The sequence below is a fragment of the Ogataea haglerorum genome (genome assembly GCF_019207285.1).
Source record: "Ogataea haglerorum isolate 81-453-3 chromosome Unknown 81-453-3_NODE_13_length_241470_cov_96.230587, whole genome shotgun sequence".
Lineage (NCBI taxonomy): Eukaryota > Fungi > Ascomycota > Pichiomycetes > Pichiales > Pichiaceae > Ogataea > Ogataea haglerorum.
In genome coordinates this window covers 25,638-49,358 of record NW_025065163.1, presented here as the reverse complement: position 1 = coordinate 49,358, position 23,721 = coordinate 25,638, and the positions used below count along the sequence as shown (strand labels likewise).

The following is a 23,721-nucleotide window of genomic DNA, read 5'->3' as shown; positions in this document are numbered from 1 at the left end:
TTGGTTCGCTTTAGTTTTAAAAATGCCAATTGATTATTCCAAGTGGGACAAAATCGAGCTTTCAGACGACTCTGACATAGAGGTGCACCCAAATGTCGACAAAAGGTCTTTTATCAGGTGGAAACAAAGGGATATCCACGAAAAGCGGATGCAGAGAAACAACGAGATCAAAGGGTTGACAATCCAAAAAGAGATGTACACCAGACTAAACGCGCGGGTGGACAAGATGATCGCTACTCTAGGGGACGCTATTGCAGACGAGAAGAAACGAAACGAATTTCTGGATACCAATTTTGATCCAAAGGAGAAATGCACCTTGGAGGAAAACGCCGACAATATTCCTTATAACGAGATGGTTCAAGATCTTTTTGTGCAGATCTCGGATGATCTTAAGAAGGAAGACAAGGATAGCACTGATCCAAAGCTTGTGCTGGCAAAATTGCTTGAGCACAGAGCAAAAATTGAGTCTGTTCTGAAGCAGATAGATCCAAAACTCGAGGAGCTCAAGAAGGAGAAAGAGTTGCACATTTCAAGCGAGGATATTCATGATGGGTGGAACAGTTCAATCATCAACAAAACTCCTTCATCTTCTGCTCCCCAATCGGCCGGCTCTGGCTCTTTTGAAAAGACCAAATCCACCACTACCACCATAGAAACAATTAACACTCCAGAAGTGGCCAAATTGGCCCAAGTACCTTCCAAGCCTCTTGACCAGCTTGATGAGCTTGAGCTCTTGCCAGAGACGAAGGAGTTTGCTAGCATCCCCGCTACGGACCTACTGAAGAGCATCAAGTTCCTTGAAAACCATCTCTACATCGTTTGCGAGCAGCAGAAAGACGCCTTGATGATGAGCACTTTTGACTCTCAACTGAGTGGAGACACTAAAACGGCCAAACAGACCGTTCACCAGGCACTCATTTTACAGTACTTGAACGATTTATTCAATGCTGCTGGTGGACCAAAGGCTACGATTCAGCAGAAACAACAGGCCGTTGGATTGTTTGTTACTAAGTTAATGGACAAATCGTCGCCAGCCGCTCGCACTTTTGATGCAGATTTGGAAAAAACGTACAAACATATTGTTAACAGGTGTGAAGTCATCAAGCAGGAACAAGAACAAAACGCCCAACAAGAAGGCGTGGAGCAAATCCAGCTAAGATCGATGGATCCAAATTCAGAGCTCGTTGTTAACCTCCCAGCTGAAGGTACTCCCGAATATGAAACTTTCAAGCAAATCCCAGAAAACATGCAAAAGGCGCTAGAGACCAAGGAACTGGACGCCATAAACAAAGTCTTTGCTACTATGTCGATTTCGGAAGCCGAAAACGTATTAGAACTATTCGATAAATGTGGTGTGATCCAGATCCAAGCGTTGCTGGAAAACGAGGATGAGTTCAACCATTTGAAGGAGGAATATGAGGAGCTAGGAGACGACGAAGCCGAGGGAATTAGCGAGCAGCCATCGGCTACCGCGGACATCGTGGACTAAGCATTTGATTTAAGGTCAGGCATTCTGAGAATCTCGTTGTCTTTATTTTCGCTCAACTCCTGTAATTTTTTCAAAATCTTGGAGTTCTTCCATTTGTCAGGCAAAGGAGTAACATCATAATTCTTAGTTGCCCAATAGTAGATGTCCCAATCTGGCTCGTCAAGGAGTTTATCGTACTCTTCTAGTTCGCTTGGTGTCATGGTGTCCAGGTACCTGTCGGCAAATCTGCTCAAGAGCAGGTCGGACTCCAAGATGCCTCTTTTCCTGGATTGGTAAAGCAATCTTCTTCTCTTTTTCTCTATAGATTCGTTGATTCTAGGAAGCGGCTCCACCTTGATCTTAATCTCTCCATTTTCCCGCCTGAGGGTGTGGTGGCTGGATCCTTCGTTGAGAAGCGGTCTTATGAATGAAAACCTTCTGATTGGTCTGACTAATCTCAGCATGATAAAATAAAATAAAATGAAATAAAATAAGAAAAAAGTACTTGCATTATATATGGCTGAAGAGAAAAAGAGAAAGCTGGACGTGAACGGCACATGTCGCCGTTTTGCAGAGACCAGACGTATCACCAACGAGACTAAGATTCAGATCGTTCTGAGTCTAGATGGAGGCTTCATCTCGTGCAAAGATTCCATCTTGGACAAGGAGTATGATCACGCCTCGCAGGCGACCTCGGCACAAGTGATTTCTATCAACACAGGTATTGGATTCCTCGACCACATGATCCACGCTTTGGCCAAACACTCGGGATGGTCTCTGATTGTCGAGTGCAAGGGAGACCTCCACATCGACGACCACCATTCGGCAGAGGACGTCGCTATTGCTCTGGGCGAAACGTTCAAAAAAGCACTTGGTCCTGTGAAAGGAATGAAACGCTTTGGATACGCCTATGCTCCCCTGGATGAGGCTCTTAGTCGAGCTGTTGTGGATCTATCGAACAGACCGTATGCTGTGATCGAGTTGGGGCTCAAGAGAGAGAAAATAGGAGATCTGAGCTGCGAGATGATTCCGCATGTTCTAGAGAGTTTTGCTACCAGTGCACACATAACACTGCACGTGGACTGCATTCGGGGCTTTAACGATCACCACCGCAGCGAGAGCGCGTTCAAGGCGCTGGCAGTCGCGATCAGAGACGCGACTTCGTACACTGGACGAGACGACGTTCCTAGCACGAAGGGTGTGCTCATGTAATAGACGGGTGCGAGGTGTGGTTAGATAAAAAAATCGTTTCCGCGCACGATTGCTTGATATAGACTATATTAGTTGAAACGGAAAATAGGCGAAAGTATGTCGTCTAACGACGATCTTTATAGGGAAGGGGGTGCTTTGGGAGTTTACTCATACTATTACCAGACGAAAAAGGATAACTTCAACAAAGTCAGGCTGACATCTCCGATAAGAGGACAAACCATGACTAGCGTGAACGGGGGCCATCTGCCTCCTTCGAGACTCCAAACTCCCGTTTCCATGAGCCGCATGCCGCGTCTAGATATCGTGAGTCCAAAGCCCATTGACGAAGACCTCGTGATACCCAACAATGAGCTGGTTGCGGAAGCGATACAGCGAAGTCCTCTTATCAGGCCCTCCAAGCTGGACCTGTGGATCAGGGTGATGTCGCAACTGGCAGGCAAGGACAAAGTTGGCAAATGCATTCAGTACGGACTGCGAATTTTGATTGCGTATTCCATTAGAGCTCGCAAAACACAGTTTCTCAACAACTTCAAGCTGACAAGCGTGGACTTCAACGGGAAAACCCAGGACGTGCTTCGGCAGCTTGTTGCGCAGCCAGAACTGATAGTGGTGTTATTTCTGGGCCAATTTGAGGCCAGGTTCGTCGGCCTCACAAAGATTCTCTCTATATACAGACAGATGCTACGGGCCGGCACTGTGCCGACGAAAGTCCTCAAGTTGTTGTCCCGAATCTCGGAGACTGTGGGCCTTTTGCAGTCGTCAGAGAAAGCTTCCACGAAACTGCAGCGACTGAAGTCTGACTGGTGCAATTTCAAATCGTTGGGTGAAGTTTGCGCGCTGTATTACGCCTGGTTCGACGAGTCACTGCTCGCGTACAAAATCGGCCTTCTAGACGAAAAAACAACTCCCAACTACCGCAGATTTGCCGTCAGACACGAGGCGCTCGCCTGGTACACAAACATCATACTGGGACTTCGTGCACAGTTCGAGAAGCTGTCGCAACTGAGCAATAAGGAAAACTCCTTAAAGATCAACTACCAAGTCAAACAGCGCGCCAAACGGCTCGTTTCCACGATCAAAGCCGACCAGTCCCCAATATCACTATATGGGCCGCTGGAAAACACAGATGCCAAAACACAGCTGGTGCAGTATTCTACAGAGCTGAAGAAAATATCCAAAGAAAAATACATGGTGCAACTCGAGATCCTCAAGCTGCTATGCGATTTCGCTTATGACACAGTCAGTGTGTTCCATTTGAAGGTTGATGAGCCCCTGCATCTTCTTTTCGGGCTCGGAGCGGGAGCAATTTCTTTGTCAAAAATATGGATAGCCGAGAAAGACAAGATGGAAAAGGAGCTAAATCCGGGCCTAAATTGATAAATAAATTAATTTTAGTCCCCCCTTTTTTTTATTCGCGTCGCGTATGAGAGGAAGAACTGAACGTAAACCATTGGGCGCCAAAGACACCAATATTCATGGTGTTTCGCGGTCGACGTCCCCTTACAAACACAACAGCTCCAAGTCACCCTCCAGATCGCTGTCGCCTGTTCCAATTGACAAGTCGTCTCCTTCAAAGTTTGACAGCAGCGAGTCGCTGGCCTCTGGCTTAGTCAGACTCTCGCCTGGGAAAAGACCATCTGGTGGGCTCAACTCGCCAACAAAGAAGCACAGAGCGCACAAGGAGTTCCAGATTTACGAGGATCACACGAATTATAGGGATGCCCTTGACTCGCTAGAGTCGATGGCAGTGACAAATGTGGAAAACAAGGAGAACGAGAATCCCCGCAGCAACAAGTGCAAAGAAATCGAGAACCGCTCGCCGCAACGATCGGCCACAAAACGTTCCGCGTTAGCGGATTTGCGCATCCACGAGTACCCGGGCTATATTCAGACTTTCGAGACCAACGAGGCTGGGAGATCGGGGATTCTGGCCCCAAAGCACCAGCTCACACAGGGGTTCATGATAAACACGGCTGGCGTTAACGCCTCGACCAAAAGGACTGCAGTCCCGTCGTTTGTGACGCCGCCTAAAAGAAACCGCATCCACTATAAGTACATCGAATCACTCAACAAGATCGACCAGGCCAGACCTGTGCGCTCGCGGACAGACCTTGACGTCCATGAGGTGCGGAAACTCACTTTTAACCTGCATGACGACTCGATAGCGAGATACCAAGACGCGCAAAAAAAATAAAATATTTTAGAGTAATGAAATGATTTATCTATGAAGGACTCCTCGCTACCAGAAGACGACAAACGAGATGGTTCCGAGCTGAGGATACAGCTTATGTCGTATGACTCGTACCAGTCGGCACCGTCGTCCCTGGACAAACAGCGATTCACCTTGAACAATAAACCGTATAGTGGCAATAGCACTGCATTTAATCAGGTCCCTGTGATCAGGGTCTACGGCAAGCTGACTACGGGCCACACATGCCTTCTACACATTCACAATGTTTTTCCATACCTGTATGTGCAGTATAGGGGCCCCACATCGGACGAGAAGAAGATTGACGAGCATCTATTAAGCTGGAAGAACGAGATAGACATGCAGATCTATCAATCGTTTAGGTTTCGTCCCAGAAAAAAACCCAAACCAGCCGCTAACGAGGGGGCGACGACCGATCTGGAGGACATGGACGATGTCAACGACGACGAGGACGAATTTGACGACGAGGAAGTGGACATCGGCGCCGGAAAAACGTATGTTGCAGACATATCCCTTGTGAAGGGCAACTCTTTTTACGGGTACCATTTTGGCTTTTCGCCATTCATAAAAATCAGCCTTGTAAGTCCCCGGCACGTCAAAAGGCTTGAGAGACTGCTCGGAGAGGGAAAACTGTTTGGCAAAGTGGTGCAACCGTTCGAAGCCCATATCCCGTACATGTTACAGTTTCTGACTGATTACAATTGTTTTGGCTGCAACTGGATTTATCTTGAGAAAGCATTTTGGAGATCTCCTTTGGTTCTGACACAGGGTCATCTGGATGCGTTCCAGGACTACTTCGAGACCGATTTCGCTAGCCTGAACCAGGTCAAGGTCACTCCTGAGGTGAAGACAGAAATAGCCCGCCATTTGACTCGTGACATGTTCAGTGTCAATGTGCTTTTATCTGAAAAGTATCCGCGGATGGGCCGGGTGTTTTGTGAGCTCGACACATCCGCCGTCTGGCTCAAAAACAGATTAACGTGCAAAGAGCGAGATGTTCACTCAAAACTATCTTTTGATATTCCCGAAAGCCAGGACGGAGACAGCTGTATTTACTCGATCAAGAGCCTGCTAGGTGACTTAGAGTACCAGCGGCGGCAGAGAAACATGTCTTCCCAGGCCAACATCAAGCTCTTCAGCGGAGGAAAGCGTGACTTTACCGGAACCACCTGGATAGAGCAGGACGAGCTGAACGAGCTGCTTGCGTACTGTGTTGAAGAGTCCAAGAAGGAGTGGAGCCGCCTGCATCCAAAGCATACTCTGGAACCGGACAACGTGGTACCCAGAAATGACTGGCTAAAAAAGTATAGCACCAGCTTCCAAAGCATTAACCAGTTCCACCGGCCGCAGGTTCCCGAGAGCCATCTGCTCAGGGTTCCCGAGGACCTGATTCTGCACGAGTCTCAGATCTGCGACTGGCTGCTTGAAAAGGATACAGAGCCGGTCGTTGCGAGTACACAGGATGTCTCGAACGTCGACGCTCTCTCCGACGCGTCGGACTCTTCGTCGGACGAGACGGAGCACGAAGACGATTTTCTGGGCAGTATACCCCATATCCAGGAGAAGCTGGGGCTTATAGATGGCGAAAGCTCGGGTACGGCTGCTACTGAGGAGACAAACACGGACGGAGCTCAGAGTTCTGACTCCACGAACCTGGATTTGCGGATATTCGAGCAGACACAAGCTGCTAGAAGACATAGCGACGAGACCAACACCAGTGCAGAAACAAAGCACGATACACAGATTGACAATCCGGCCATCAAACTGGACGCTTCAGAAGAGCTGTTTGAGCTGACTATGCCGGCGCCGACGTTCCCAAGTTTTGACGCCATGATGAGAAGCTTCGAGGACCATGCGATGCTCAAGATAGATTATCTCGATCCATATTACAGCTCAAGGACCGGATATAGCGAGGCACCGGAGTATTTTGCCGGCCGCAAGTTCCAGATCAAGTGTCTTGATCTCCAGGGTCTCAAAGCGTACGACGTTGCTACGAAAACCACCTCGAACTCCGTCCATATAGCTGGAGACGGAGTAGCGAGTATCTGGAGTTACCGAGAGCGCGCGCCGTCGTACGAAGATGTCCTTCGATGGTCTGTCGAGCACCCGGACCCTATCAAGACTCGGTCGCAGCTGCTTAGGTCCCAGATCGACCAGGCAACGCAGAACATGAAGGGATACAAGGCCCCGTCTTTCCAGTCTCCTATTGTGCGCAAAGCAAACAATTTTAACAAGCTGATTGTGCTGAACATGGAGCTGCACGTTAACACTCGCGGAGACCTGTTTCCGGACCCACTAAAGGACGAGGTCAGGGCGATTTTTTGGTCTTTTGACGATCAAAACTATCCAATCGACCTTGGGATTGCGGGATCCGGGGTGTTTGTCGTCAACTCCCACGAAATTACACGAAAGCAAATCGGCTTTCCTGTGCAGACTTTCATAAGTGAGATTGACATGGTGAGAGAGCTGATTTCCCTGGTTGAATTCGTGGATCCAGACATTCTCTCAGGATACGAAATTCACTCCGCTTCCTGGGGATATATGCTGGAAAGGTTTCGAAAAGTGCATAAAATGGACCTGGGTGTGCGGTTGTCCAGAGTGGCCACCAAACAGCTGAACAAGCTGAACGACCGATGGGGCTATACGCATGCCTCTGGAATAAAAATCACAGGCAGACACATGCTGAATCTATGGCGACCATTGAGAAAAGAGCTGAGTATCAACAGGTACTCCCTGGAAAACGTGGTATGGCACACTTTGCACATCAAGATTCCGCACTACGACCACAAAGTCCTGACGCAGTGGTTTCTTTCCAAAAATCCGGGAAATCTCAGCAATCTTGTAGAGTACTACATGTCCAGGCTGCACTGGCAGATGAAACTGATCGATAAGATGGAAATCATCGAGAGGACTGTGGAGGAGTCGCGGTTTTTGGGAATCGACTACTACTCGGTGTTCTACCGCGGGTCGCAGTTCAAAGTGGAAAGTCTTCTAGTGCGTCTAGCAAAGGCAGAGAATTTCATTCTCATTTCTCCGTCGAAGAAACAGGTTTTCAAACAGGACCCGCTCCAGGTGATTCCCCTCATCTTGGAACCCGAAAGCTCGTTCTACAAGAGTCCGTTGCTTGTCCTAGATTTCCAGTCGCTGTATCCGTCCTTGATAATTGCCCATAATTTGTGCTATTCCACGTTACTTGGCAGACTACAGGGTTATGACCCTAAAAAGACACAAACCATAGGAATCACGTCCTGGAAATTACCACCTGGGCTCCTGAAGTTGTTTGAGAAACACATCACTGTCACGCCAAACGGACTTATGTTCTTGAAGCCAAACGTTAGAAAATCTGTCCTGGCCAAGATGCTGAGCGAAATTCTGGATGCACGCATTCTCGTGAAAGATACCATGAACGGCCTCAAAGACGATTCAGAGCTCTACAAACTCTACAATAACAGACAACTGGCGTTGAAACTGATTGCCAACGTCACATACGGGTACGCCTCTGCGACGTACTCGGGCAGAATGCCCAACTCGGCCATAGCAGACGCTATAGTCTCTGCTGCACGAGAAACACTGCACAGCGCAATAAGCGAGATCGAGAAGAACGAAAAATGGGGCGCCAAAGTGGTATACGGAGACACAGACTCGTTGTTTGTGTATCTTCCGGGAAAGAGCAAGGCGGACGCATTCAAACTAGGCCGCGAAATATCGAACCACATCACCTCTATGAACCCGTCTCCCGTTCGTCTGAAATTCGAAAAGGTATACTTTCCATGTGTGCTAATTAGCAAGAAAAGATACGCGGGATACGCTTACGAGCACGAAGACCAAGAAACGCCCAAGTTCGATGCCAAGGGTATAGAAACTGTGCGACGCGACGGAGTGCCTGCCCAGCAAAAAATGGTGGAGAAGTCGCTTCGCCTACTGTTTGAGACCAAAGACCTCACCAAAGTGAAGCAATACGTGAATCTGCAATTCCTCAAAATCATGCAGAACAAGGCCAATTTGCAGGATTTCTTGTTTGGCAAGGAAATTAGACTGGGGTCATACAAAAATCCGACTTCTGTCCCTCCAGGTGCTCGCATCACAATGAAGAAGGTTGCCGAAGACCCTCGCGCCGAGCCCCAGTATAGGGAAAGAGTGTTCTACATGGTCGCCAAGGGATATAAAGACCAACTGCTTCGTGATCGATGCATGGCTCCAAGAGATTTTATAGCTAACGGAAATCTCGAACTGGATGCATTCTATTATATCACTAAAGTGCTTATACCCCCACTCCAACGGATATTCAACCTCTGCGGCGTCGATGTCAATAAATGGTTCGATGAGCTTCCGCGGAATCTGATTGCCCCGAACTTGGATCAACTGAATTTTAAAACACCTTTTGTCAACAGCGCCAGGTGTGTTAATTGCAATACTGTGATTCAAAAAGCGCTAGGCAGAGCAGGCAAGCTGTGTCGCGAGTGTAGCACCAATGAGCTGCAGACAATCGCTCACATGCGCTCGCGCGTGCGTGCGAAGGAATCCCAAATGGATGACACATTGTTAGTCTGCAAGCAATGTACCAAACGGAGTATGCGAAATAACAACTCACCGCTTTCCACTGCGCTGGCATGTACCAATGAGGATTGCTCTGTTTTCTACGATCGAATCAAAGCGATCCGTCAAACGGAGAAAACAATGGCAGCTTACGCTGAGTACCTCGGTTGGTGATCAGTACATTGAATATTTATTCTCTTCGTGTATTCGTTTGTCCAGCTGGCTTATAGAGCCGTTTGCATGGTTCAACAGGTCAGGAAATTGACTGAACTCTGCAAGCCTTTTCTCCACCATAAATGCTTTGTGCATCATTTCTAGATCATGCGTACGCTTGAATCCTGTAATTGATGTTTCCAGATAGTCCAGTATTTTGTTGCACCCTTCCTTCAGCTGATGTGCATCAGAGATGTCCTCTGTTTCAGTCTTGATCATGAGCACTCGGGCAAGCAAGTAGTATCCATAAGAGGAGAGCCATAAGTTTCCTATTTGCAGTGACAGAGGCATCAATTTTTCAAGAATTGCCTCTGCATCCTGTGCAGAGTCAACAGGATCGATTTTCAGTATCATTTCACACAGAACAATGAACCCTTTCACCGTCAGCGTGATCAAGGATGACTTGTGTGCGGAGGCCAACGCATCGATGATGATTGTAATGGCTCTCTCAGGACTGGATGATGATTGGGCCATGATCGTCGCATAGAAAATTTGAAGCTCTATGTACCAGTAGTGGTTGTATGAATGGTCATCAGCTCCGATTCGGGAAAGGGCATTTGTCACAATCTTGACAGCCTCACCCTGGTTGCCAATCTTTAATTCGTACTGCGCTTTGCGAAGTTGCAACTCATAGTAGAGGTCTTGGTCGTTAATCTCTTCTGCCTCGCTTTGGAGTCGTGCCAGTAGAATGGACACCGCTTTGTAGCGACATTTTTTGAGCCAGAGATCGCTTTGCAGCAGCATAAATCTTGGTTCCCATATCTTCATCAATGAAATATCGTTCACGGCTGTCTCTTCGTATGACTGAAATTCAGCAATGGCTTCATCCACGTCTCCTCTTTCATAGGCCAGAGCTGCCCGGCGCATGCCAATCGATAAATCATCAAAAACGCTCAAGTTGGGCCCGCAGGCGTCCAGAGCCACATCAGTGTACAGTCGAGCCAGCGTGGGGACCCCAACCCTACTCCAAACGGAGGCACTCAGCTGGCAGTTTCGCACAAACGTCGACCTGATACTGGCACCAATATCGAAATTAAGAAGGACGTAGGACGCGCGAGTAATATTTTCAAGAATTTTGCGCAACGGACCACCGTCCAGAGTGAAATGCACCGCATGGTACTGGAAGGTCATCGACTGAAGCACCCAATTTCTACTTTCTTTGGTCTTGATTTTCAAGAATTGCAGAATCTGGTCTCGACTAGTATGGTTTCCCATCTTGGAATATAGATGCGGTCTATCTTTCAGGAAGTTGAACAGCCAAGTAAGTAGGTAGTTGAGACAATCAAGATCTTTATTTTCTCTGGCCACAAGAATGGCCTCGTCAATGGCCCTCAGGGCCTCATCATCGGAATTAAACGAAGCATGTAAAGTAGCGAGAGAGAGCAGCGCGTAGTGGTAAAATAGTTGCTGTTTATTGGACATCATGTAGTCGAAATATCGGTGTAGTGCATTGAAAGATCCTTCATAATCGCTTTGTTTCCAACTCTCTAGATAGTCAATGTAGTGTGCAGAAGGGATGATGCCACGTTGAGATTCGGAAAGAAGTTTCAATATATTCTTCATTGACTGAGGCGGAGGAGGAGAATATTTTTGCATTATCTGAACCTGCTGCTCGAGCATCTGTGCAAGGTCAATTTGCGAGATAACCTGTTGACGCGAGCCGTCCACACGGGCGTCCAGTAACCCGCTGTTTCGCAGCACCTGTCTCTGCCACTGCGTTTGTGGTTCGTCATGATGGCTCTGTCTGACCTCATGGCCATTGAGGTTCGACCAAAGCTCCTTCGTTTCCTCCCTGTATTTGAGGAACGTGTTCCAAAGCTCAACAGTATCGTCGAACACCAGCACTTCAAATGCGATTGCTATGTTGTAGACAAACCTGCCTAGAAAACTGGAGGAGGTAAGGAGCTTTTCCGGTTGCGTTCCTTTGTCGACACTCTCATTTTTGGGTGTGTTCTCATAGTCTACTAGCAGCCTGTTGACGCCGGACACAAAATCGTGGAACATGTCCAGAGAAGTTATACTCCACAGCGAATTTAGCAGGTATTTCTGAACAGCTTTGACATCGTTAGCCACCTCCGTGGGGGTCTGCGTATTCATCTCCTTTGCAAAAGACGTGACCGCGTCTTCTATCAATTTGAGAATCTCCTTGAGAGAGGGAAAATACAGGCTGATCAACTCTGTCTGGCTCTCCCTGAGGTCGTTATGTTCTATAAGCTGGACCAAGGTAGAGAGTATCGGGGGGACTGTGGACGGTGGCAAATCCTTGTAGCAGTAACCAATTATCAAGGCAAGAATTGGGATTTTGGAGGTGGCCAAGATGGGCGTCAATACGAGCCCGTCTTCGAAACCCTCCATAACAAAAAGATTAGATCAAAAAATACCATTACGCGACTAAATAATGCAAATCAAGGTCTAAGGTGTAGAAAATAAATATAGTCAACATGAATCTAGTTGGTGAGTAGAGATCACCTGAGTTGCATGAACGCGTCCAGAAGAACAGATGAAGGACCAGTATCATTTTTGTTCTTTTCAAAAACGTTCCAAAATCTCAGCGTCTCATCCCCCGCGCCAGTGACAATGGTCTGGCCGTCTGGAGACATGGCCAGATACAGCACTCTGTAGGTATGTCCAGTCAAAGACGCGATCTGCTGCATCGTATTATATTTCCAGATCACTATCTGGTTTCTGGAGTAGCCGTGCGTAGAAACAATCTCGTTCGAGTTCTTGGACCATGCCAGATTGCAGACTTGCGATCCTGTGTCGACATCGTTGATTTTCAGTCCTGTGATGGTATTCCAGATCTTGATTCTTCGGTCTGCGGTTCCTCCGCCGGAGGCAAGAATCCCACGCTGGTGAGGCGACCATGCGATCGCCTTAACCGCGGCTTGGTGCTCGGTGAACCTGAAAAGTGGCTCTTCGTTCATGCCTTCCCAAACCAAAAGCTTGTTATCATTGCCTCCGGAGGCAAGTTTGTTTTCTTCGATGTTCCATCTCAATCCGCACACCTCCTGTTTGTGTCGCTCGAGCCTCTTGATATAGTGTGACGGATCTCGCACGTCCCGGTGCAGAATGGATCTGTCTCTTGATCCAGAAGTCAGGATATGTTGGTTCCATGCCAATGAAGATGCCCGCGACGAATGACCTGTCATTGTGCGCGTGCATCTGCCCATCGTGGCATCCCATATCTCCACTAATCCCGAGCTCGTTCCAATGGCCAGATGGGTGCCGGCTCCGATCCACGATAAACTGGTTATAGTGTCGTTGGAGCCCAGGTCGCACAAACGATTCACAGAGCCACTGGAAGCATCCCACAGGTACACACAAGAGCCCAAACCAACTCCCAAAACGTCCTGGGATCCCCAGTCAACGAGGTTAAGGTAGAAATCGTCTGCGAGCTCCGGGGCGTCCAGCACTCGATAAGGCACTTTGGATATCGACCGGGGCTTTTTTTGCGGCGACAGAAGTATCTTTTGACTGTCTGCGCGCACCGGACTGAGCGAGTAAAGCTCATTGTGCACGTTCAACGAGGAAGATGCGGGGCGGGATTTGGAAGGCGACTGGTAGGTGAAGATGTTTCCAGATTGGCGAGGGGTATGTTGAACACCGTCTTCGAGATTGAGCTGGGACCCGGATTGGCTTGGATTATTGGAGCCCGGAGGCGTGATCTGGGTTCGCGACGGGTTAGAGCTCGAGCTTGTGTGTGTGGCGCTGGGGTTCAGACTCTTTCTGCTTGAGAACGTTGCTGGAAGATTGTCGCCGAAAAGTTCGGACTTGAGCACTGCATCGAACGTTCTGTTTGCCTCATCTTCGCGGATGTAATCTATATCGTTTTCGATAATCGACCCCGATGCCCCATTCGAGTGTTCTGCTGCGGAGAATGACTGGACCGCGTCCGAGTTCAGACTGAAGGCTGCCTGGAGATCGACCCCAGTTCTGCTTGGAATATACCTGTCACTGTACATCGTCTTCCTCTTGGCTCTTCGTGGCGTCCCTGGCGAGGAGAGCGTAGGATTGGACACGCCAGAATCATTATTTCGCGGCGTGGAAGGTGTGAGTGGAGGGAAATTATTGATTGAGTTTCTGTCGTTCCATCGGTTTCCTGACATTCTGTGATTGGTGTGGCTAGCCGTGGATCAGCGGTTATCACAAACTGCCGTTCTAAATTAGAGGTTGTAAGGAGAGACTTTAAGTATTAGTGATATGCCTGAATCAAAACAGCTAGAGGGAAATATTTTCTGAAAAATAATTCTGTCACTGTCACAAGTGCGAGCAACAGAGCAATGTACTGCAAAGTTTAAAATGGAGAGACACCGCCAGCTAGTAAGTTGAGCAGCAGCGAGATGTGCTAACTGGCAGGCAGAAAATAGGGCCCACGCTCTGGAGAAGATCAGACTCCGGCAGCAGGCGTTGAAGGGCCAGAATCAGCCGCAGCCCCAGAAAGAGCTGACCCCAGAGCAACGAGAACTGATCGAGAAAAATCGACAAAAAGCCCTGGAGCGGCGCCGTATCCGCGAGGGAATGGAAAAGGGGAATTACCGGGTTGCAGATCAGTCGACATACACACCAGACGCTCCTGGTGGCGGAATCGAAGGTGCAAAAAAAGGCGGCCACAACCATGTGCAGGAGCGCATTAGGCCGTCTGTGAAGAAGGCAGACTACATTGAGTACGACTTCAGCACGATGCAGGACACCTATGGAGGATTTCTGTCGGACGCAGACCGCAAGGGGGCCGGAGAAACGGATAAAACCCTGGAACAGTGGCAAGAAGAACAAAAGAACCGGCCCTTGGTCGAGCCTGCTCCGCCGTTGGACATTGCGAATGCTCCGAAGTGTTTTGAATGCGGCTCCATCGAACTGAACCGGAACTTGCTTCAAACTTTTGGCTGTCGCGTGTGCAAGAGCTGCGAAAACAAATACCCGGAGAAATACTCTCTACTGACGAAAACAGAGTGCAAAGAGGACTATTTTTTGACCGAGCCCGAGCTCGCGGACGAAACGCTGTTCAAAAGGCTGGTCAAAGCCAACCCGCACAGCGGAACTTACTCGAAAATGCAGCTTTTTCTGAGATACCAGATCGAGGAGTACGCGTTCAAAAAATGGGGCTCTGCGGAGAACCTGGACAAGGAGTGGCTTCGACGAGAGGAAATGCGCGTCAAGCGACGCGACAAGAAGTTCAACACGCGTCTTCGCGAGATGAGGAAGAAGATGCGGGCCGAAGAGTTTACGCGGAAGTTACGCGGCGAGCGCAACGCAAGACACGAGCACCACTGGAGCCGAGGAGAGCCCACGGGAGAACCCGGCATGGTGCGGCGTCGTTGCAAGGACTGTGGGCTCGAAATCGAGGAGATTCAAATGTAAATACAGCAATAATATTAGACCCATATACCCATGGACATGCATCTGTAACTATCGTAATCGATCGTGAGCGTATGACATGGTTGTCGGAATGCGTTGGTGAGTGTCTGGTGGCGACTTCCTGTCTGTGTTCAGTTCAGTTCTGGCGAGTCATAGAGGATTAGATGGCATCCGCAAAGACAGTGAGAGCTGGCGAAATGCGCAATCTCCTGGCGTAGAAAACGGTCAAAAGAGTGGTATGCGCTAGAGAGACGCATCAGATGGACCAGCGTCGCCGTTATGATGGTGCGAGAAGGCAATCGGAGTCTCATATCACGTATTGCTAAAGGCAAGAAGAGAAAATTAAGACGAGAAATCCGTGCACCGCCACACGTGGGTGTCTCAGCCGCACACGATAAATTACTGGCGACGTCTTGTGGGACTGGGGACGTGAACTTTTCTTTTAACGTGCATTACTTATAGCCCGTGCCCTTCTAATTATCTAGCTGCACGGGGCCCTGAAATTTATAAAGACCCGGCCGGCCCCAAAATCGTAATCCGTTAATCTTCGTATGCGTCTTCAACAGTTCTGCGCGATTGTGTGCACCAGTCTCTGCTTCAGTCGTCTCGCTGCAACCCTCAGCATCCTGGTGCTCAATCCGTCTCCGTACGGATCGAGTATCTCGACGGCTTTCCACCAGGTGCTGAGTGCAAACCACAAGGTGATATCCGTCTCACCGCTTCACCTGACTTCGCCTACCGAGAACGAGGTCACCATCGACACCACTCCTATTAGTGATGCTGATCTCAAAGATTTCCTGGACGAGCAGGAATTCGACCTGGACGACCTGCTCGGCCTCCAGGTCGGAGATAAATTTTACGGATGCAAACAGGACGACAGGTGGTATGTCAAGGGCTCTGTGATGGGCACTGCGCTTTTCGCGCTCGACTATCTCCTTCCGCACCACTACACGGAGATGTCGTCCATCGACATAATAATCGTCGCGTCTGCGGGCCATCTCGTGGACGGTTTGTACTGTCAACAAACGTACGTGGACCTGACCGTGATGAGGCTCGCACAGACCAGAAACATCCCCGTTCTCAACGTCAACAGCAACGAGGATCTGGGCATGATAGCTGCCAGTCCCTTGGACGAGTACAACGCGGACGAGGCCAGCGAATTTTTGGCCCTGTACATACAGCGAATTGAGGCGCTGGTCGCACAGCTCACGCACGAGTCCAGTTATGGTAAACATAACTTCCATACCTCGCGTTCGCTACAAAGATCGCCAAAACTGAGACAGTACTTTGAGAACGAGAGACGGAACGATAACCCTAGACTGCTGCCCAACGGTGTGGGGCTCAATATCAATCTGCGCGCACAGGCCTCGTGCATGGACACCGACAGAGATTTCAGCTTCATCGAGACCCGCACAATAGGGGGGTATAACAAGGTTCCGTCCTTGAGTTATGATGAAACCAGAGGTGTCGCCAAGATCGACTCTGTGTACAGCATCGACAAGGATCTGCCGCGGAACAAGGACAAAATCCTCAGCGAGATGAGTGTAGACAACGGCGACTGCCTGATCACCGTCACGCCTATCAGCTGGTCTGGAGGAGATTTTGAGACCTACAATATTCTTGGCAACGTGCTCGAGCAACTGAACGCGGACCACCCGGAAGAGAGCCCAAAACTTGTCCAGCAAATTATTGATAGTACATAAGCATTTGCGCAGATGCAAATAATAAGTAAATAATATAAAACGTACTTTGTGGCTAGTGATGTAGAATACTGAAGGCCGCCTTGTGGCTGAGGAGGGCAAAGAGTAAAAATATTTTCCCAAGTATAACAAACAGCAGCAACAAACAGCGTTCTATATCAGTTCCTTCTGCTAGCTTTTGTCTGCGAACCAATGACGTTGACGAACCAGATGGAATTCCAGAATCACCTTTCGGGAAAGGACCTACACCGTATCACGAAATCCAAGAAAGTGGGCAAGCGTCGCCATATCGATGAATCCCACAATGAAGATGCCAGCAAGCCTCGTTTCACGCCGAAAACACTGAGCAAGCTAGTGCAGCACAAAAAACAGAGGCAACTGCAGGTTGTGGGCCAGAAACTCTCTGTTTCGAGAATCATAGAGACTTTAGACCAAGAATCGTTGCAGAACCTAGTTTCCAATCTAGTGTCCGAACACCCAGAGGTGGCCCCTACGCTACTCAAGATCTCTCCGCAAGTCACTATAGAAGACTCATTAATGGTGCTAGAACAGAAACTAGAAAGGATATTGCAGAACATGCCCTACCGAGTGGATGCATCGTCAGACTACTCATTCCTCAGGGTGAAACCGCATGTGGAGGACTTTTTCCAGACTCTTTCCGACTACACACTAAACTTCCTCCCTCCCATCGAGTCCGACCTCACTATTCCACTCATGTTTCTGATGAAATTTCTGGCCAAGTGTTTCCCACGCTTGCCGAAATTCCATGCCGTTGAATACCGCTATTACCACAGTCTTACAGTTGACAGATTGAACACAATTTTGGACGATATTCTCATGCAATTTCTCAGCGAGAAGAAACACAATATCATTCTTGCCATTACTCAAGACTGGCTCACCGATTTCCGGAAAATCAGCGAGCTTAACGACAACAAGTTCTCGTCCGTATATGAACGTTTGAAACAGGAGATTGACCAGTACGAGAACCCCGAGGCAGCCTCTGGCCAGCCGTCCACCGGCAATCCGAGCCGGCTGATGGGACTTGCGAACCTGCTGAACTTTTCCAGCGACAACAGCCCGTTGCACGGCAACACTGTGGGGAACGTTTTTGACACTATTTAATAAGCAGGTGTATGCATTGCTTTCGCTTACATTTCGAGTATATAAGGCTATTTACAAATCGATGCCCCATTGGGCCAGCTCCTCCCCGGAAGCGGTCTGTAACACTCTCCGCATCTTGTTTTTCATGATGTTTTTCTTCGTAGTTGCCGGATCCAGGTCGAGTCTGTTTACGAGCATCCTGAAAGTCGTATCGGACTCTCCTTTGGCTATTATGTCTTCCAGCTTCTTGCTGAGCTCCACTTCGGATCTGATTGACTCCAGCTTGTTTGCAAGATGCGAGAGGCTCGACATGAAAAGCTCCTGGTTCTCGAAACCTGCGTCCCAGTTAGAAATCCCATATTTAAGCTTCAAATTGGCTATCTTCTCGCGCTCCTCTTCAGACAACTCCGAAAAAGGCTTTCTGAGCATCTTCACCTCGTCTAAGTCGTGATACAGCGTTGAAGAGTTGTTGTATAACTCTCTTCTTCTGAGCAGGTCTTGTCTTCTCCTCGTCTCTTCCTCTGCCACCTGTCTTTTGGCCTCTTCCTGGTAATGCTGAAACTCCTCACCTTTGTTTTTCTTAATTTCTGCCACAGCAAACGACTTGCGTGCACTCAACGGACGCGTGGCCTCGATTCTCACCAGATCTCCCTCTTTGCAAATATTGGCTTCGTCATGGACAAGGAAATCCTTTTTTTTCAAGTACTCTTTTTGCAGTTTCTTGTTCAATACCTTCTGCATGACCCGCACCTTCACGGTCTTGTCCATCTTCCCTTGGGATATGACAAACCCTACAAAGTTTTGTCTGGCCATGGTTGTCGGTTGGGCGAGCTCTGAAAATTTTAAAAAATTCAAGCCTCGCGGAGTCGTGTGCTCTTCCAAAGCCTGTATCTAAACGGGCACTTTTGACAGACACTTTATCTTTTGCCATGCCATCAGGACAGGATTCCGACGACGACGCTGCGTCTGCGTTATTTCCGCAGCTGGGGAACTACGAGCCCTCGCTTTCTGCTTCTAGCGAAGCGTCTGAGTCGACGTCGTCCGACCTCCACAGCTCCATCATACACAAAATCATTAGAGCAGGCTCTACTCCAGGAGCCACGTCTTCACGGTTTTATTACAGCGATCTGTACGACTACTACGCAAACAACAACAGTACTGAGTATGCGAGCGACTTCGAAGCTTACGAACGGCGCATTCAAAAGGAGAGTAGAATCAGGAACGCCATATCACGCTTGAATCAGGAACGACGCAATCGCCAGAGCTGGAGCGAGCCCAAGCTCGGAATCGTCAACCTCAGCAGAGTAAGCAGTCTTGAAACCGTTCCTATCGACGAGAACGAGGAGGTGGAAGAGCTGCCCATCGAGCACCAGACGATAGCACATATCAGGAAGTCTGACTTCAGCGATATCAACATAGACGACGACCAGCCAGAAATGATTGTGAGCAACGACGAAAACCTGGATTACACTTTTCGACGAATAGAGCCTGCGCTGGAGTCCCGGAAGAAAAGAAAGTCGTTTTTCGACTACTTCAACATCAACCGCAACTACCGCATACAACGCAAGTTGCATGTCCGCCATCTGCACCAAATCGCGCTGGGAGGAACGCTAGGCGTGGGCCTATTACTTTCCTCAGGCAAGGCGTTCAGCATCGCCGGTCCACTGGGCTGTCTGCTGGGGTTCAGCATCGCAGGGTTGATAGTCTTGGCTACGATGCTGTCTTTCTGCGAAATGGTGACGCTCATCCCGCTCTGTGGCGGCGTTTCCGGAGTGTCGTCCCGATTCGTCGACGACGCGTTTGGGTTCGCGCTCGGCGTGTGCTACTGGCTCAGCTACTGCATCGGCTTCCCTACGGAGATCACCGCAGCCTCCATCATGCTCAGTTTCTATCCCAGCCTCGATATTCCCGGGCCCAACACGGCAGGCTGGATAACGCTGTTTTTGGTGGTTGCGCTGCTGATAAACCTGTGCGATATCAGGGTTTACGGAGAGATCGAGTACTTTTCCACTCTTTTCAAGCTGCTTATCCTGGTAGCTCTGCTGATCTACAACTGCGTGCTCAACGCGGGCGGATCTGCGCCCCACCACGAACGAATTGGGTTCCGATATTGGGACAGCTCCAAATCAGACCTGCAGCACCACATCACCTACGGGCCCTTTAGACCAACTTTTGACGTCAAGGACACAGGTACAGGAGCCACAGATGGCATAGGAGGCGCTAAGGGCCGGTTTTTGCAGGTTCTTATAGCCTCTGTGGTGGCAGCCTACGGTTACGTAGGTACAGAAATTGTTCTCATTGCAGGGGGCGAGTCCCGGAACCCGCGCCACGCCATCCCGCTTGCAACCAGAAACATCTACTGGCGTATCCTTGTGTTCTATATCCTGGCAGTGTTTATCATTGGCCTCAACATTTACAGCGGCGACCCGCGCTTACTGAGATACTTCACCTGGTCAGGTCCTTCTACCGAAAGCGAGAAAAAACAGCGCGAGCAATTAGAGGATACGGTCATCCGGCTTAACGGCGGCGGGAACTGCAAAACGCACCTGCTCCAGTGGGCAGGCTTTGCCAACGGCAACCAGTCGCCGTTTGTGATTGCTCTCCAGAGTGCCGGGCTCTGCACCTTTGCGGCTGCCACCAACGGCTTTCTGGTGTACTTTGCACTGACCGCGGCATCTTCGCAACTCTACGCCTCGTCACGGACGCTGTATTACCTGTCGATTCAAGCCAAGGCGCCCAAGCTCTTTTCCATCTGCTCCAGAAACGGTGTGCCATACATGAGTGTCCTCTTCACAGGCTTGTTTTCCTCACTCGCATATCTGTCGGTCAACAACAACACTGCCCTGGTGTTCGAGCGCCTGCTCAGTGTCTGTGCGTCCACAGGACTGCTTGTTTGGTCAGGTATGTGTTTGTCGTTCATCAGGTTTTTCTACGGGTTGCAGCTACGCCCAGATATCATAAGTCGAACAGAGAAAAACTACCCCTACAGATCTCCTTTCCAGCCATATCTCGCGTACTTTGGGATGCTGGGCTCGCTATGCTTGGTGCTGGTTGGAGGTTTTATCCCGTTTATCCACGGTCAGTGGTCAACAGCATACTTTTTGTCGTGCTACGGCTCGTTGTTTGTGTGCATTTTCTGCTACATTGTGTACAAGATTTTTCGACGCACGAGAGTCCACCGTCTCGACCAGCTCGACCTCGACTCCGGCAGACGGGAGATCGACCGCATCATTTGGGAGGACGACACGCATTACGCGAGCAACTTCAGGGAAATGATCAGTAAAGGGATCAGCTTGCTAATTTAATACACCACAGACATTACCGATTTTTCAGTCTCTCCAGCAACTGCTGCTTTCTAAGTGCCACCACGGCGTCTTGGTATTCTTGCTCGGTGGGGAGCGGAGGCAAGTCAAACAGAGGGTTTTTCTCGAAGCAGCTAGTTTGCAGCTCCGCAGTTCGCTTGTGCTCAAATTCCAGCAAAGAGCACTTCTCTGGAATATCGTGGGCCCTGTCATCGGGAATACGCAAGTCCAACTCGTCCTCATCCTCGTATCCGTAGTAGGCCGGCCCCAGATCTGTCTGATTTAGCCGCAAAAATCTCTCTATTGCATTTCCAAAAGACGCAGACTTGCTATCTTGTTCTCTAGTCTTAAGCAATCGTTCCACCTCCGGTAGCTGTTTCGCTCTACCAAAATATCGGTAATTGTTCACCATAACAGAGCCATCGGCTACAGCAGATGTACTGAGGTAATCAGGCCCTCCAAGTTCCTTCACACGGTGGTCCCATGCGCGCCGCTCCCGCATGAGCTTGTTCAATTCGTCGTTAAGGTCCCTTATCTGAGAGTCTTGAAGCAAGGGGTCGTTGATCTTCTCGATCTTAGCAGAAATCTCCTGCAAACACATGGTTCGAAAGGCCTCGGCATCTTTTACATCATCCGTGTCTTGTGTCACGCGCGGTCGCGAGCCAATTGCCCCATGCTGTCTTCCGTACAATTTAGTGACCATAATCGTTAGGATTTTTTCTACACGATAAAAAATCTCAATTTTTTTTCTGCTAAATTTAATCTGAGGACAAGTAGCTGGAAACAAAAGGTCTTTTAATACTGTGAAGCACCCAGACATAGCTACTGCCCGTCATGTCTCTGCTATTCTCCTACCGCTATAATAAGTTTCTTGTGGCGGGAGCAGCCTTGGCCATAATATACATCGTTGTGTTCATGGCCCCCTCCCACCCAAAGACGGAGGACGCGTTCCCGGGACTTGTCTCTGAGTCTCAGGTTACCTCTCATATAAAGCCAGGCGAGCCGCTGGATACGTCTACATCTGCACCCGGTGGGCTGATAGAGGAGAAGAAGCCAGTTATTGACGATGTGTTATCATCGTCATCGACTCTGGAGCCGCAAAACTACAGGACACGCGCACAAGAAGAGAAACACGCCACCCCGGTTACTGCCAAGCCTAAGTCCACCGGCATGAGACAGTCCGCACCACTGCACGAGTCGAAGGAGGAGGCCAAGGTTGCGCAGGAAACCAAGTCTGCATCGTGCGAGTCGGGCGAGGAATACGTGATCATGATCGACGCGGGATCCACAGGATCCAGAATACACGTGTACTCGTTTGATACGTGCCAATCTCCTCCGAAGCTGCTGAATGAAGAGTTCAAGATGAAAAAACCAGGTCTGTCCTCGTTCGACACCGACACGGTTGCGGCTGCTGCCTCTTTGGACGAGCTTCTCGAGGTTGCGCTTGAGACCGTGCCAAAGGACAAACAGGCGTGCACACCGGTTGCAGTCAAGGCCACTGCAGGTCTCAGACTGCTTGGAGAACAGAAATCGTCAGCTATTCTTGCGGAGGTTAGACGTCACCTAGAGGATGACTATCCATTCCCGGTTGTCGAGGGAGACGGCGTTTCCATCATGGACGGCAGTGACGAAGGCGTCTATGCCTGGATCACTACCAACTACTTGCTTGGAAACATCGGCGCCAAGGAAAAGCGTCCGACTGCAGCCGTGTTCGATCTGGGAGGAGGATCCACCCAGATCGTTTTCGAGCCTTTAGATGGACAAAGCATGATTGAAGGAGAGCACAAGTACGAAGTGAGTTTTGGAGGCGTCGACTTCACTTTGTACCAGTACTCGCATCTTGGGTTTGGACTCATGCAAGGCAGGAAAAAGGTCAATGCTTTGGTTTTGGAGACTGCTCTCAACGATCCAAAGTACGAGCTTACTCCGGTTTCTGACCCGGAGAATGCCGTTGCTAAGGTTTCCATTCCACATCCATGTCTTCCCCCAGGAGTTACGGCTGAAAATGTGATTGTCGAGCTTTCTGACAAGACCAGCTACGCTGTGAACTTTGTCTCAATGGCAAAGAGCGAAGACGACGACATGGCAAAAACGGCTGCGGTTCAATGTAGATCATTGGCAGAGACCATCCTCAACAAAGACATGGAATGCAAATCGAAGTCTTGTTCGTTCAACGGTATCTACCAGCCTTCTTTGAGACACCAGTTCGCCCAGACCTCAGACATGTTTGTGTTCTCCTACTTCTACGATAGACTCAAGCCTATTGGAATGCCACTTTCCTTCACACTGGACGAGATGAAAGACCTCACCAAGATCGTTTGTTCCGGATCCACTGCTTGGAACCAGTACCTTTCACAGCCTGAAGGTCTCAAGGAACTGAATGCAGAGCCTCTGTGGTGTTTGGACCTTTCGTTCATGACTGCTCTGCTGCACACGGGGTACGACATTCCTTTGCACAGAGAGCTGAGAACGGCAAAGAAAATCAGTGACAACGAGCTGGGATGGTGTTTGGGAGCCTCATTGCCTCTTTTGGATAAAAATTCGGGATGGAGTTGCAAAGTTACGCGGGACTAAATTGAGAGAAATAAAGTAGTAAAATAAATACTGGTCAATTTTACGTTATGC

The 23,721-nt window shown here is 49.2% G+C and overlaps 15 protein-coding genes across 15 annotated transcripts; 10 read left to right on the top strand and 5 right to left on the bottom strand.

Annotated features, from left to right (window-relative positions):
• Nucleotides 1-22: 22 nt before the first annotated feature.
• Nucleotides 23-1,489, top strand: KL911_004332 (uncharacterized protein; the record flags this gene model as incomplete). Its single annotated transcript, XM_043199612.1, has 1 exon — nt 23-1,489. The coding sequence occupies one exon, from the start codon at nt 23-25 to the stop codon at nt 1,487-1,489; it is 1,467 nt and encodes a 488-aa protein (XP_043052824.1).
• A 495-nt stretch (nt 1,490-1,984) lies between these two features.
• KL911_004331 (uncharacterized protein) lies at nt 1,985-2,680 on the top strand (the record flags this gene model as incomplete). The annotated part of the gene is made up of 1 exon (XM_043199611.1): nt 1,985-2,680. One exon carries the CDS (start codon nt 1,985-1,987, stop codon nt 2,678-2,680), a length of 696 nt encoding a protein of 231 aa, XP_043052823.1.
• A 96-nt stretch (nt 2,681-2,776) lies between these two features.
• On the top strand, nt 2,777-4,057 carry KL911_004330 (uncharacterized protein; the record flags this gene model as incomplete). Its single annotated transcript, XM_043199610.1, has 1 exon — nt 2,777-4,057. One exon carries the CDS (start codon nt 2,777-2,779, stop codon nt 4,055-4,057), a length of 1,281 nt encoding a protein of 426 aa, XP_043052822.1.
• Nucleotides 4,058-4,103: 46 nt separating this feature from the next.
• KL911_004329 (uncharacterized protein) lies at nt 4,104-4,874 on the top strand (the record flags this gene model as incomplete). The annotated part of the gene is made up of 1 exon (XM_043199608.1): nt 4,104-4,874. One exon carries the CDS (start codon nt 4,104-4,106, stop codon nt 4,872-4,874), a length of 771 nt encoding a protein of 256 aa, XP_043052821.1.
• Nucleotides 4,875-4,904: 30 nt separating this feature from the next.
• On the top strand, nt 4,905-9,599 carry KL911_004328 (uncharacterized protein; the record flags this gene model as incomplete). Its single annotated transcript, XM_043199607.1, has 1 exon — nt 4,905-9,599. One exon carries the CDS (start codon nt 4,905-4,907, stop codon nt 9,597-9,599), a length of 4,695 nt encoding a protein of 1,564 aa, XP_043052820.1.
• Nucleotides 9,600-9,928: 329 nt separating this feature from the next.
• On the bottom strand, nt 9,929-10,853 carry KL911_004327 (uncharacterized protein; the record flags this gene model as incomplete). The annotated part of the gene is made up of 2 exons (XM_043199606.1): nt 9,929-9,949; nt 10,020-10,853. The coding sequence occupies 2 exons, from the start codon at nt 10,851-10,853 to the stop codon at nt 9,929-9,931; spliced, it is 855 nt and encodes a 284-aa protein (XP_043052819.1).
• Nucleotides 10,854-11,100: 247 nt separating this feature from the next.
• Nucleotides 11,101-11,993, bottom strand: KL911_004326 (uncharacterized protein; the record flags this gene model as incomplete). The annotated part of the gene is made up of 2 exons (XM_043199605.1): nt 11,101-11,125; nt 11,206-11,993. The coding sequence occupies 2 exons, from the start codon at nt 11,991-11,993 to the stop codon at nt 11,101-11,103; spliced, it is 813 nt and encodes a 270-aa protein (XP_043052818.1).
• Nucleotides 11,994-12,103: 110 nt separating this feature from the next.
• KL911_004325 (uncharacterized protein) lies at nt 12,104-13,744 on the bottom strand (the record flags this gene model as incomplete). Its single annotated transcript, XM_043199604.1, has 1 exon — nt 12,104-13,744. The coding sequence occupies one exon, from the start codon at nt 13,742-13,744 to the stop codon at nt 12,104-12,106; it is 1,641 nt and encodes a 546-aa protein (XP_043052817.1).
• A 174-nt stretch (nt 13,745-13,918) lies between these two features.
• Nucleotides 13,919-14,996, top strand: KL911_004324 (uncharacterized protein; the record flags this gene model as incomplete). Its single annotated transcript, XM_043199603.1, has 2 exons — nt 13,919-13,930; nt 13,995-14,996. The coding sequence occupies 2 exons, from the start codon at nt 13,919-13,921 to the stop codon at nt 14,994-14,996; spliced, it is 1,014 nt and encodes a 337-aa protein (XP_043052816.1).
• A 276-nt stretch (nt 14,997-15,272) lies between these two features.
• Nucleotides 15,273-16,696, top strand: KL911_004323 (uncharacterized protein; the record flags this gene model as incomplete). Its single annotated transcript, XM_043199602.1, has 2 exons — nt 15,273-15,365; nt 15,560-16,696. 2 exons carry the CDS (start codon nt 15,273-15,275, stop codon nt 16,694-16,696), a joined length of 1,230 nt encoding a protein of 409 aa, XP_043052815.1.
• Nucleotides 16,697-16,885: 189 nt separating this feature from the next.
• KL911_004322 (uncharacterized protein) lies at nt 16,886-17,815 on the top strand (the record flags this gene model as incomplete). The annotated part of the gene is made up of 1 exon (XM_043199601.1): nt 16,886-17,815. One exon carries the CDS (start codon nt 16,886-16,888, stop codon nt 17,813-17,815), a length of 930 nt encoding a protein of 309 aa, XP_043052814.1.
• A 51-nt stretch (nt 17,816-17,866) lies between these two features.
• Nucleotides 17,867-18,607, bottom strand: KL911_004321 (uncharacterized protein; the record flags this gene model as incomplete). Its single annotated transcript, XM_043199600.1, has 1 exon — nt 17,867-18,607. One exon carries the CDS (start codon nt 18,605-18,607, stop codon nt 17,867-17,869), a length of 741 nt encoding a protein of 246 aa, XP_043052813.1.
• Nucleotides 18,608-18,723: 116 nt separating this feature from the next.
• On the top strand, nt 18,724-21,099 carry KL911_004320 (uncharacterized protein; the record flags this gene model as incomplete). The annotated part of the gene is made up of 1 exon (XM_043199599.1): nt 18,724-21,099. One exon carries the CDS (start codon nt 18,724-18,726, stop codon nt 21,097-21,099), a length of 2,376 nt encoding a protein of 791 aa, XP_043052812.1.
• Nucleotides 21,100-21,112: 13 nt separating this feature from the next.
• Nucleotides 21,113-21,799, bottom strand: KL911_004319 (uncharacterized protein; the record flags this gene model as incomplete). The annotated part of the gene is made up of 1 exon (XM_043199597.1): nt 21,113-21,799. One exon carries the CDS (start codon nt 21,797-21,799, stop codon nt 21,113-21,115), a length of 687 nt encoding a protein of 228 aa, XP_043052811.1.
• Nucleotides 21,800-21,930: 131 nt separating this feature from the next.
• On the top strand, nt 21,931-23,670 carry KL911_004318 (uncharacterized protein; the record flags this gene model as incomplete). Its single annotated transcript, XM_043199596.1, has 1 exon — nt 21,931-23,670. The coding sequence occupies one exon, from the start codon at nt 21,931-21,933 to the stop codon at nt 23,668-23,670; it is 1,740 nt and encodes a 579-aa protein (XP_043052810.1).
• Between the last annotated feature and the right edge of the window lie 51 nt (nt 23,671-23,721).